The 12,944-nt window shown below is 42.7% G+C and overlaps 2 protein-coding genes across 3 annotated transcripts in view; one reads left to right on the plus strand and one right to left on the minus strand.

The window, feature by feature from the left end:
* Positions 1 to 3,263: 3,263 nt before the first annotated feature.
* PTPRCAP (protein tyrosine phosphatase receptor type C associated protein) lies at positions 3,264 to 8,630 on the plus strand. Its single transcript, XM_060772428.2, has 2 exons — positions 3,264 to 3,349; positions 7,999 to 8,630. The coding sequence occupies exons 1-2, from the start codon at positions 3,344 to 3,346 to the stop codon at positions 8,623 to 8,625; spliced, it is 633 nt and encodes a 210-aa protein (XP_060628411.2). The 5' UTR covers positions 3,264 to 3,343; the 3' UTR covers positions 8,626 to 8,630.
* Positions 6,216 to 12,944, minus strand: part of RPS6KB2 (ribosomal protein S6 kinase B2) — a 32,426-nt gene continuing 25,697 nt past the window's right edge. For both annotated transcript variants that reach the window (XM_067461249.1, XM_060772416.2), the window contains exons 13-15: positions 11,850 to 11,957; positions 10,249 to 10,361; positions 6,216 to 9,989 (exon numbers count right to left, since the gene is read on the minus strand). In XM_067461249.1, the coding sequence (XP_067317350.1) occupies positions 9,824 to 9,989; positions 10,249 to 10,361; positions 11,850 to 11,957 (387 nt within the window). In that variant the 3' untranslated portion in view covers positions 6,216 to 9,823. The remainder of the gene's footprint in view (positions 9,990 to 10,248; positions 10,362 to 11,849; positions 11,958 to 12,944) is intronic.

Consider the following 12,944-nt stretch of genomic DNA (forward strand, 5'->3'; position numbering starts at 1 on the left):
AAAATAGCCTGAGTTTGAACTGCAAAACTGAGTTGGGAAAATTTACGAATGCTTCATAACAAGCTGTATTCTATTTGTTTGTAAAAAAAATTTCTGTGTAATGTGATATTCTTTGTTCTATAATGGTTCTCTGGAGAAGTTGTGGTTTTTTTAAAAGGGAGATTCCATTGGTTCTAAAGGAAGAGGAAGTGTGTTCCCTTCCAAATGTTGCCCACAGCTCCTATAACCCTTCACAACTTGCTATATGCCACATTAGGAAAATGGGGGTGGCGGTCCAACAAGTGACTGCATATCTACTTGTTTTCTACATTCAGCAGCTGATTGCAGTGAGACTGTCATTGGAAGAGGACTCCTTTGGACATTGTCATTCTAAGTGATTCCTAGTTTGCTTCTAAGACCCAGAAGGCTTTATTCTTGTATCCTACCACCATCTCAAGGGACTCGGGGCGGCTTACACATGGCACAAGGTCCTTAAAAACAAAACATAAACACAGTACAATAAGTAAAACATATGAATATAAAACATCTACTAAGACTCAATAAAACTGCGCTCATCAACCTTTGACCCTTGATGTTTAACATGCTGGTTTTTCTTAGCATTTGTGCAAGTCATGGGTGATGCCCAACTCTTTCTTTTGTTAGATTCCAGAAAACCAATGAGAATCGTGGACTGAGCTACAAGCAGAATCCCTGTCCATTCGGGCAGGATGTTGTTTGTTTTGTAGGGAACTCTTTTGTCTGAAAAATTAGTTTTGCAGCCTGGAGGCTAACACTGAGCTTAGCTGATCAGATGGTGGCTGAGAAAGCAGATGTGGCAGCTGTTGCACGTAACCTGGCCATATTTTGCTTAAGCTATTGCGAAATGCTTTCTTTTCCTGGCTACCTCTTTACAAAGTGTTTGGAAACTTTACTAGGTTCAAGATGCTGCTACAGGATGTTGACTCTGTGTTTGTTCTTGTGTATGTGCATGTGCATACATTAAGCCATATCTACCTGCATACATTGGTTTGATGGAAGAATGGAGCTTCAGTGCTGTTTGGTCTGTACTGGCCCCAACTATATTTCTGAACTCAGATGAAAGTATGGGTTATTATTATTTATTTATTTTACAATCCATCATGTTTTGAGCCTGGGGTACTTGAAAAACTGCATGGTTCCCCCGTGATCCTTCTTCCTCTTCAAATTCTAGGGAAATAGATTTCAGGAAAATAGAAATCTGGAAGTGGTCAGAAGTTTACTTGTGGTTTTACAAAATTAGTGTTTTGAGATGTTCTATTGTGTATAGTGTCATCTTTTTACTTTTGGAGTATGGGGATTTGGAAATTGCAAAAACAACCCTTGGGTCATGTTTTGCCCACTCATTTTAATGCTTTTTAAGCTGCTGAAGAGCACCTGTTCTGGCTAGCAGTCAATTTGAATCAAATTAGCTACTGCTGCATTGATTGTTTTTACCTCCATTGTCTATTGTATTCCTTCCTGTGTTCTTGTGTCTGCTGTTTTGTTTGTTTTGTGCTCTTTATAAAAACAGCTAAAACATGATTTGTGTCCTGCTTCAGGAGCTGTTCCTGGAAAGTGGAAATATTCCACCTTACCCTGAATTAGAATCTCACAACAGCCCTCTATGTGAGGAGTGTGTACATGCGTGTGTGTGTCAGCATGGCAAAAATGCATAGAGATTCATGCCTTTTCTGGCGTCCAGCTTCTTGCAGTATCCTTTATGAGTTCTTAACAAAATGGATACAAAGAGCAGGCTGTAATTTCCACAGGAGCGCAAGTGGCAGGTGCAGTGCTCTTTCAGTCCTGAGCAAAAGCAGCAAGAACTGGTTGTTTTGGGGGCGGCAGGAAGTTTGCGGTTGGTGCTATTCATCTGTGATGCCGAGCCTGCAGGAAACTGCACTGCCGAGTGAATGCAAATGTGAGCAGAGAGCCCCCACAATCTCAGTAGAATACCACTTTCTGATTCTATTGTTTGCATATGAAACCATGGTGAGAAACTAGCAATCATTATTTTTATAGCATCTGACCACCCCTTGTGGGTTTGTTTAATGGCTTCTCTTACCCCTTTTGGTTCTAGACCAGGGGTCCTCAAATTAAGGCCCGAGGGCCGAATACCCGGCCCTCACTCAGGGTCAACCTAAGTCTGAAATGACTTGAAAGCACACAACAGCAATCCTATCTCATCAGCCAAAGCAGGCCCACACTTCCCATTGAAATACTAATACATTTATATTTGTTAAATTTGTTCTTCATTTCAATTATTGTATTTATTTTATTTTATTGCACTACAAATAAGATATGTGCAGTGTTCATAGGATTTCATTCTTTTTTTTTTTTCAAATTATAACCCGGCCCTCCAACAGTTTAAAAGACTGTGACCTGGCCCTCTGTTTAAAAAGTTTGAGGACTCCTGTTCTAGACTCTGTCTTCCTGAGCAGTTGCTACAGTGCTTAGATTAGTTTTTTCTATAGACACAGTTTCCCATCTGCCCCTTACAATTGTCCCCATGGGGTTTGGAAGGAATAAAGTACTAGTTCCCTTTTTGGTGCTGTCATTAGTTGAAGTACTACTCACTACCTGTTGTTGTTGTTGTTGTTGTTGTTGTTGTTGTTGTTGTTGTTGTGTTCCTTTAAATCATTTCTGACCTATGATGATTCTCAGGCAACATTGTCACAAGGTCTTCTGAGATTGAGAATGTGTGGCTTTCCCAACGTCACCTACTAGTTTTTCATAGCCCAATAAGGATTCAAACTCTGCTCTCAAGAGTTGTAATCCAAATGCTCAAACCACTACTACCATGATACCTACTACCTCCTTTATTCTAATTATACTAGCACAGTTCAGGGAGGGACATTGAAACAAATGTTATAACGTAAGCCTAATACTAAGGTGGACTAAACATTAGTTGCTATCCAAAGTCTTTTTTTGTATTCTCTGACATCTTTTGTATTTAAACAAAATAGGTACTGTGTAGACAATTTTATTCCTTGAGTTTTTATTTGATTCTCTTAGTCAACCTGCCTCTTCCTTTAATACTCCCTTTTTCAATTAAGGCTTATCTCAATAACTCATCTGAGTTGTTCTACTAGTGAAACTCAGGCTAAACTAGATACATTATTCTGCTCCCTAAATAGTTTCTGAAGTATTCCCAAGATGATAGGTAAGTAGTTCTTAGTATAAGGTGCTAAGCAAACTTTTGCATCAGATCCCCTGCATGGTGTGATGAGCACAAGCAGGAAGCGTGCACACACACCTTTCTGCACACACACACACACGCACACTTGCAAAGATTCATTTTGTTCGAGGCTTCAGGCAGTACGACAGCAAGAAAAGCACATCCCTCTCGATGATGGTAAGTGACCGGGTCTCAAGCAGTTGGGAGAATTTGAAAACGGGAGGGATTTAGAGGAAGGAAGAGAAATTTGTTTGATGCAGCAAAGGCAGGTTGTGGTGCATCCAAGGGAAAGACATCCAAGGGAAAGAAACTATCGCCCCACAAGTAGTTGCCAACAATGAACCAACATCTGGTTAAGCCTTTTGAGTCCTCTAGCCTCTCTCTACCTGGCTCTTACTTCAGGTTCTTTGGTTTCAAGTAGAAGGTATGCCAAGCCTCTCTTCTCCTTAGTAGGTAGGTAGGGAAAGCTTAAGAAGGGCTATGGTGCAGAAGAACTGATAAGAACTAAGAAACGGCTGATGAATGTTCCTAAAGTCTTAAGATGCTGGCATCATTCCTGGTTAGTTAGTAAGTACTGTTCCTTTTATCTTGGCTAACTCAGCCCCTTATCTTAAGATAACATGAGAAAAAAAATACGCAGTGGTTTTTATAGCACAGTCGTGATTTATAGAAGATTTCTTTTTGCTACCATGGAGGGAAATCTGTTACTTCTGACCATTCTTAAGATTTAAGGCAGCATGAAGAATACTTAATACAATAGAAATACATTTAGGCACTGCATAGTCTTAATTCCTGTGTGTGGAAGCAGTGAGCTCCTAAAACACACACACTGCATCCTGTTTCCTTTGTGTGATAAGATTAGACATTTTTGCTTTGGAATTCTGCCTTCAATAGGAAAAAAACAACAACTCTTCAATCCTTATTCCCTTTGCCAGTAGGTTTCTGTTTGCCTTCCAAGCTTTAGCCTTTCAACTGATTTCTCAAGGGTATTTTTTAAAAGGCCCACACAGATGATTGGATCGTGTCCCAGAAAGGAGGGATGAGAGTGAGAGGATGGCAGAAACAACAAAAGAAACAGCTTGACTAGCTCCTTTCTCTATTTCCGTCCATCATGGGCATCAGGTGCATCTGTCAGAAGCCCTTCAACAACTTGCACTATGTAAATGTGGCCCTTGTCAGGAAAAGACTAGGGCTGCTCACCTGTCCTGTCTTGAGCATGCTACCACTTAGGTTTGTAAGGAAGTACATCTTGCAATTCTGCCATCTACTATAGCCAGAGGTAAGAAAACACCTTGGTTGAGAAGGTGCCAAAGCATTCTTCCTGAACTACTAGTGGGAAGAGACAACGTTCACGCAAAAGACCTATCTCGTCTAAACCAATAATATAGGATTAATTATAGAATCATTGAGTTGGAAGAGAACCCATGGGCCATCCAGTCCAACCCCCTGCCAAGAAGCAAGAAAATTGAATTCAAAGCACCCCCGACAGATGCCTCCAAAGAAGGAGCCTCCACCACACTCCAGGGCAGAGAGTTCCACTGCGGAACAGCTCTCACAGTCAGGAAGTTCTTCCCAATGTTCAAGTGGGAAGAACTGTAGTTCATGTCGGGCTACGTGAATCAGTCAGACCATCTCATTCATGTGAGTGTATGCTAAAGCACACACTGCAGCTGAGCCTCAAGATGCTAAAACACAGTGAAGGAAGAAGGTAGTTGCTGCAAAGGAAGAAAAAGCAAGAGAGATGAGCAATTTAACATTCTTCCTAGCCTCCATGGTGCAGCAAATGTAGCAGAGACTGAATGGGGCACTTTCACACAGCTTTGAGATAAGAGATTGGGTCTTGTACAGCTAACTGCTTTCTTGGAGTTTTTAATCTGCTAACAGGGTGTGGAATTAGGCAAAGAAAAAATATTTTAGCACTGGGGCTTTGGTGTGCTTGTGCCTTACAAAAGAGGAGTTACTCATTTGCTAATGCAAGGTGCCTGACATACCACAACAATCTTTTCTACTGCGGAAAAGTACTGAACATTAGTAAGACTGAAGGTCCTGCAACACAAAAACAGCTCAAATGTTGACACTTTCTTCAGAATGAGTGGAAACAGCTTTTACCATACTGAGTGGGGGGGGGGGGGGGAGAGAGATCAATATATGCCAAAGTGTATGGATAACTAAGATACCAAGCAATTTGTGAAGCTTCTAGGTAGATTGCATTCCTATCTACAGATTGATTTTGCTTTCAACACTGACACTCAATTTAGCAAGCATTGGGTTATTTGGAAAATAAAGTATGGAAGGATAGATAAAGTATTGAAGATAAAACCAAAGGAGACTCCCCTTAATGCCAGTGTAAGCAGCCACCAAGGTCTCCATAAAATGAGTGATATCATGGCAACATCTGCCATGATAGTCCCTGCTTCTCTATTCCAGCAGATCGGCATGGCACTGTTCTACCCTTGTGTTTCCACATGTGAAGCACTTTCACACTGCACTGATGTAAAACTCTGGCAGCACTTTCAATATCCATGTCAATATTGCATGCAATTCTGCAGTTGGTAATAGGATGAGGTGCTCTCTGGAAAAAAAGATGCAAATCCCAGGATTCTATAGGATGTTGTCATGGTAGTTACAATTGCTTCATAGCACTGTAACTGTGTAGTGTGAAGAGACTTATCCCCCTAGGTCAGTGGTTCTCAACCTGTGCATCGCAGAAATCCAAGCCAGTTTACCTGCTAGGATTTCTGGGAGTTGAAGACCAAAACATCTGGGGACCCACAGGTTGAGGACCACTGCCGTAGGTTGTCCAAGCATCCCAGCTGACACAACATGAACCTCTCCAACCTAGAGGGTCATGATGCATTTGGATGTTGTGACATTAATGGTAACAGTCTGTTCTCATTGAGCCTTGTATTGCTGGTTCATCCAGCAAAAGCCAAAATATCCCAACCCTTCCAACCCCCACCCCCACCTAGGTTATTGAAGCATAAGTTGATACTATTTTCCATGGAGAGAACAGGAAATCTAGCTTTTTGCAACACAAATGCAATTTCCTGAGAATCTTGATTTTTATTCTTCAGAGAACATAATTTTCCATCTCTTTACAATTATAGCAGTGAGAAAAAAAATACAAATTTCACATATTTCCTGTGTTTTCAGGAACCAATGCCATCTTAAAGAAGACTTTTCGTGACTAGAGATGTGACTTTAAGGCTCTACAGAGCACTATGTTCCTCCTCAGAACTAACAAAATAATGCAACCCCCCCCCCCCCCCCCAATAAACACATTCTGAGTCTTTGTCTCCATAATTTATCATATAATTAAGCTTTTCTTGGGACACCTTTTGTTAGTGCACTAATAGACCTGAGTGTCATAGGGTTATTGTGTATTACGGGATACAACCAGAAAGATGGAGTTTGTGTCAGGATACACTCGCTCTCCTCTTAAATAATCACAACTCGCAAACATGGTGCTCTGGAGGGATGTTGCAAAGCCTCTAAGATCAGCTCAATAAACATCTCAGAAAGGGCAAAACATTTGGAATTTCTTTCATTACTATTTTTTGTAACTGGAGCTCTGCTTAGCATCAGCAACTAGGTGGGGAAGAGGTAAAAACCAGATTGCTTCCAACATAAAAAGGTGGAAAGAGGTTGAAAGGAGAAAGGGAACCTTGCAGCACCTTTAAGACTAATTTAGTTTTAATTTTAGCACGAACTTTTATAGACATAAAGCCAGTTCTCCAGATGCAGTACACATTGACATTAAAGTATCTAGGTGAAAAGCATCTTTATACAGTAGTGAGAGTGGGATACGATATAATAGGATCCAGAGAGGTGCAGATCACGTCCCTTGCTCTACATTTTGTAACGGTTGGTGTTTTATACATCTTTCATTCAGTTTTGAGCCCAGAGATGTAAGCAGATGTATTACTTTCACACATCCCCACTAACCACTGTAAAGATCTGAAGAGCTGTATTGTCAAACACAAAGTATGATTTGCATCTTTCTGAATAGTATTATATTATATCCCATTCCTACAACTGTACAAATATGTGTTGCTTTTACAATAATTTCCATGGAGTATAAGAATTTTACTTTACACAATCCCCTCTCCACACACATATATTTTCATATAATAAACAGTACTAAACATACTCAAGTTTTCCTCTAAAAATCCCACTAAATTATCCCTTCCCCCTTACATTAAAATAAAAGAGTAATTAAAAAATTAAAAGTAATTTCTCACCTTCCCACTCAAATATGCTTTTCAGTCTTTAATGTAACTCTGTACTGCATCTGAAGAAGTGGGCTCACATTCACATGAGAACCAATTAGTCCTAAAGGTGGCTGCCACATTCACTTTTCCTTTCCATTTATGCTTCAAGAAATTAGCTGCTTTTTAATAAAGATTTCTTCCAAGCAGTCACAAGGCTCTGCTATCCCATCTTTCTGCTATGTGGTAGCAGACACCAATTATACTAAATAAAAGAAAACCTGTTTCTGGTTTGAAAGTGTTATTCCTGTTTAATTGTGCGGTGTTATACTCTAGAAACCTTATTTTTGTGGCTGCCACAAACTGGTGAATTGGTTGAGACTCGAGGAGATAGTCATCAAAAAACTATAGCAAAATGTGCTGCAGGATGTACCACAAAAATGAAGTTTTTGCAGTTTAATAAACTTGTTCCATGTTTGTATGATAGAACCAATTAGGAAATGACATCTATACCCAAGAACAAAAATTGTGTTACATAGTGTTATCATTAGATAGATAGGGAGCAAATAGCTCCAGTTTGCAGAACAGTGATTCATCCTGACTCAACTCTTTCTGCAGAGGCTCAGTTTCACCCATGCTCTCTTGGCTGTCTTCCTGCTGATTCCTGGGGAGGCCGGGAGTGCAATCGCACAGAAAAGTGGCAATGGCAACAAAAGGGATAACATCACTGTGAGTCTTCTGGTCTGCTTGCTCCTGCTACTTCTTATCTTGCTGTTTCTAGCATGGCGGTACCTGAACCGCAAGTCAGAAGGACAGTATCACCCCCAACGACTGATGAGGGCCCTGGTCCTCCGCTGGCAGGAGTTTTGGGGGCAGGCACACAGTGAGGAGCTGATCCATGGCTACCAAGAGGAGAATCAGAGTGATGAAGAGTCTAGGGAGCAGCACGGTGATGATGATGATGATGATGAGGAGGAGGAGGAGTGGAATGAGTTGCTCCTCCAGAGGGCAGGCAGTGAACGTGAGGAAGAAAAACAGGAAAAGCTCGACAAGAGTGCCACCCCTGAAACACCTGAAAAGAAAGTGGAATTGGAGTCCGAGGAGGAAGAGGAGGAGGAGGAGAAGGACAAGGCCTCCAAGGCAACAGAAGGCAGAGCAGAAACCCTGCTCAGTGATCTGCATTCTTTCTCCGGGACTGCAACTTGGGAAGACAGTGGCAAGCCTGCACATGTCACAGCTCTCTAAAAAAAAGTTGGATTCCTCCACAGACAACGATGAACTCAGGTTGTGCTTGACTGCAGCCCCATTGAGAAAGCAGGGCTGCTCTCCTCGCTTGGTTTAATTCCCATTTCTTGTCACTGGCTTGTTAATCTGAATCAAAACAACTGACCCCCTAACTCATTGTTGATGGTGTTGTTTTTGCTCTAGAACAATAAAGCAGAGGTGAAAGGACGATTGCAATAGAAGAGATGATAGATGAATGAAGCATATGAGCATGGGCCATGGCTCTTTCATTGTGATTATACTACTTTGTCCTCATGCAAATCACAGGAGCCATTCTTGTGAGAAGTCACTTAAGATGTGCAAGAAGCTGCTCCTTTTCTGAGACACCATGATTTCCTTTGTAACAAGTTCAGATTCAGACGTACTGAGGAGGTGAAGAAAAAAGGCCAAATAAAGAGGGGTCTGGATTACAGTATCTTGCAGCAGAGAGATGTAAAGGGAGGGAAATGTCCTTTTTGGCACTTGGGTGGATGCTGGAAAAAAGCAAGGCAAGCAAAAATGTTTCCCAGAGGGGGTCCAAATTCTACACAGAAGCATCCAATTGGATCCTTTTGCTCTGCCAGCATTATTCTTTTTTGCCTGACAAGCTGTTAAACCTTGAACTGGCAGAGAGACAGCAGCAACGAGGGAAACCAAACGATGTCCTTGCTGTGACTAAAAAAGCCAAGAGCTCCCTAGCCCCACTCACCTTCTTATAATGACAGCAAGAGACTATTGCTAGCCTCCTTTATGTGTCCTAAGATCCTTTGGTTCTTATCATAATTTATCATATGATAAGCCATCAAAATATCGGGGCATCCCCTGGGCAACGTCCTTGCAGACGGCCAATTCTCTCACACCAGAAGCGACTTGCATTTTCTCAAGTCGCTCCAGACATGACAAAAAAAATAAATACTGAGCTGGATTAGTTCATTAATCCAGTTCAGTGTAGATTATTCCTTATATGGATGAAGTACCAATGCCACACAGACCTTGGCAGCTGGGGTGGGGAGTGGGCCCTAGCACTGTGCGCGTGTGGATGGTGAGGAAATGTGCTCCCCATCAGGATTTGCATACACTCTGGAACAGCACTATCCCCCACCCCATGCAAGGAGAGAGAGTCCCACTCCGCAAGGTTGGCAGGCAAGCAGTCCATCCAATGGTCTCTTTGGCATGCCAACTACCTTGCCCGCCCTCGCCCTTTCTTCTTCTTGTTGCCAGAAGGTGTTTTGATGGGTAATGGGGCGGTGACTTCTGTTATAGGCACAAGAGGGGGCGCCGACAGCTCCATGAGTTCCACTGCTGTGCTTGGCTTGAAGGCCTCAAAAGGTGAGAACTTTAATGGGCTGTAAAAACAAACAAACAAACACATATTATGGAGTTAGGTGGAAAATACATGTAGCCACTTACACACCTCCCTGTCCTGTACCTCTGTGACAGCCCAGAAATGGCCCAGAAAATCGCTTAGAGGTAAGATACTAGTCATTTATTTTGATAAACAAGGATGCAGCTGCCTTTGCTTTCAACCTGCCAAGTGCCAATCCCGTAAAAAATATGTCTCAAGGGTCTAGACTGCTTCCTGGCTCATCTTCACTTGAGGATTACCTGACAGGTGTGCGGGGGCTGCTGTTGAGTCGCCGTGGTGATCGCAGCTTGGGCTGAAAGGAGAAACCTTCCTTAATGCTCTCCAACACCGATGGGGCTACGTAAGTAAATCCCTGCAGGAGAAACATCTGGTCAACACAGCTACAACCCTGCAGGACTACAGCTCGTGAGTCGTTTTAAATCTTGTCCTGCCTTGGTCACACTACAGCCCTTTACATTAGAGCAGGAACCACAAGAATTAGATCCAGCATGTAGGGCTGCTGGGTCTATCCCAAAATGCCACCATATCTGCAAGGCAATCCTGCTTTTGAAAGAAGCTTCCTGCCCTCCCCAAGTAGCATTGGAAGGAGCAGGCCTTTGATCTTGTACAGTGGAGGGAAGGGGCTTGATCCTCCTTGTGATAAAGACAAGCCTCAGGTTTGAAACTGGCTCTAAATGTCAGTCTTTTCAAGCTTGATTCAGGATGTTGTCAAAAGCTTTCATGGCCAGAATCACTGGGTTGCTGTGGGTTTTCTGGGCTGTATGGCTGGCTGTACTGTCAGAAAACATAAATTGTAGATACCTTGAATCACGTCATTGATTCAGGATACCTACACACATATATAGGCAGGTTCTTACATCACATGGACAGGTTTGCCTATTTCTGCCCCTCTTCCCTCCATACAGAGGAATCAGAGATGCAGGGGGACATTTTCTATGAACCTCCTTAGACTTACTGTCTCACTACCACAGCCAGGAAATGACTTCAGCAATAGATACCAAGAGGTATTTAATACTTACTTCTCAACCTAGGACAAAAAGGACAAACACTCAACAACAACTGAAGGCTTTGGAAGTCTATGTCATCGGACGATATTTCATTAGTATTATTAAAGCGAGTGCTCCCATTCACCTATTACATGGCTGCCTCCTGCAGAATTCTGGGAAATGTAGTTTATGGCAGGGCCTTTGGAATTCTCAGCCACAAAGGTCCTCAGCTTCCCTAAACTACATTTCCCAGAATTCTGCAGGAGCCAGCCACATGATAGGAAACTGGAGCCTTTGCTTTAGAACCCTAATGTAACATCATCCTTATTAACAGCATTCCAGCCAGAATGTGTTTGTATGACCCACCCATTTTTTTGCCTCGACCATTGTTGGCAAACACTCACTAAAAGATCAGCTATCAAAACATCCAGTTCTTCAATTTAAAAAGGGTTATCCATCTTTGCTTTATATCATGATGGATGTCATGAGGAGTCCCTGGTGGTGCAATGGGTTAAACCCTTGTGCCAGCAGGACTGAAGACCGATAGGTTGGGGATTCGAATCCAGGGAGAGAACGGATGAGCTCCCTCTGTCAGCTTCAGCTCCCCAGGTAGGGGCATGAGAGAAGCCTCCCACAAGGATGGGAAAATATCAAAACACCTGGGCGTCCCCTGGACAACATCCATGCAGACGGCCAATTCTCTAACACCAGAAGCGACTTGCAGTTTCTCAAGTTGCTACTGACACACACACACAAATCATGATGGAAAAGAGATCTCTGCTGCCGCCACCCCCCCCCCCCCCCCCGCTGCCACTTTTCCTTGTCAGGGATGCCCTCCTGTGAGCATCTCTTACCAAGAAGGCTTGATTGGCACTCTCACTGAGGGAGCCATCATCCGGACTATCCACAGGAGTCTGACGGGTAAAACGGGTGTCAAACTGACTAACATCATCATCAGATTGCTGTGAATGGGAAGGAGAAAGAGGAAATCAGTATATAATGAGGAAGTAAACCTGCAATTGTGCCAAGGTAGAGGAGGGAGGTACTGTACTGTCTTAACTGCTGAACCGGCAAGTGGAACTGGTAAACAGACACATCAGGGATGTAGAGGCACCAGATTTTTTTTAATCCGCCACAATTCCAGTTTAGACGACTCCCTTGACACCTTAAAGATCACTCCATGCAGACTCATCAAGCACACTACCTTTTCACCCACTCATTTTGAACTAATTGGAAACTGTAGCCCAATTTAATAACTACCTGTAAACCAGTGAGATGTTCTCTTGGCTACAGATGGTGAAACAAGCTGCACTACTGTCCATCAAAATTAGACTACCAGGTAATGATTGGAGGACAAAATTAACCAAGTATGACATGAACCATGTAGGAAGGCAATATGAAATAAGGGACAGTGGGTAGCGCTAAATATAGCAAACAAAATAAGGTGTTGAAAAAAAGGTTTAAGAGTCAAAGCTATTTAAGTAAAGGTAAAGTTTCCCCCTTGACATTAACTCTAGTCATGTCCGACTCTAGGGAGTGGTGCTCATCTCCATTTCTAAGCTGAAGAGCCGGTGTTGTCTGAAGACGCCTCCTAGGTCCTGTGGCCAGTATGACTGCATGGAACACAGAAGCGGTACCTATTGATCTACTCACATTTGCTTGTTTTCAAACTGATGGGTAGTCAGAACCTGGGGCTAACAGCAGGAGCTCACCCTGCTCCCGGATTCAAACTGCCAACCTTTTGGTCAGCAAGTTCAGAAGCTCAGTAATTTAACCTGCTGCGCCACCAGGAGGCCCTCAAAGCTATTTACTAACATCAATAATGTTTTTCAGTGCGGGATTCTTCATTTTTTCATGCGTACTGATAGTGGGACTAAGCACAGTACCGAAATAAGGCCAACTTGAAGCAGCAGGGAAGGGGAAAATGCAGGCTGCAAAGGCATAAAAGG

This window comes from Anolis sagrei, chromosome 1 (genome assembly GCF_037176765.1).
Source record: "Anolis sagrei isolate rAnoSag1 chromosome 1, rAnoSag1.mat, whole genome shotgun sequence".
Taxonomy (NCBI): Eukaryota; Metazoa; Chordata; class Lepidosauria; order Squamata; family Dactyloidae; genus Anolis; species Anolis sagrei.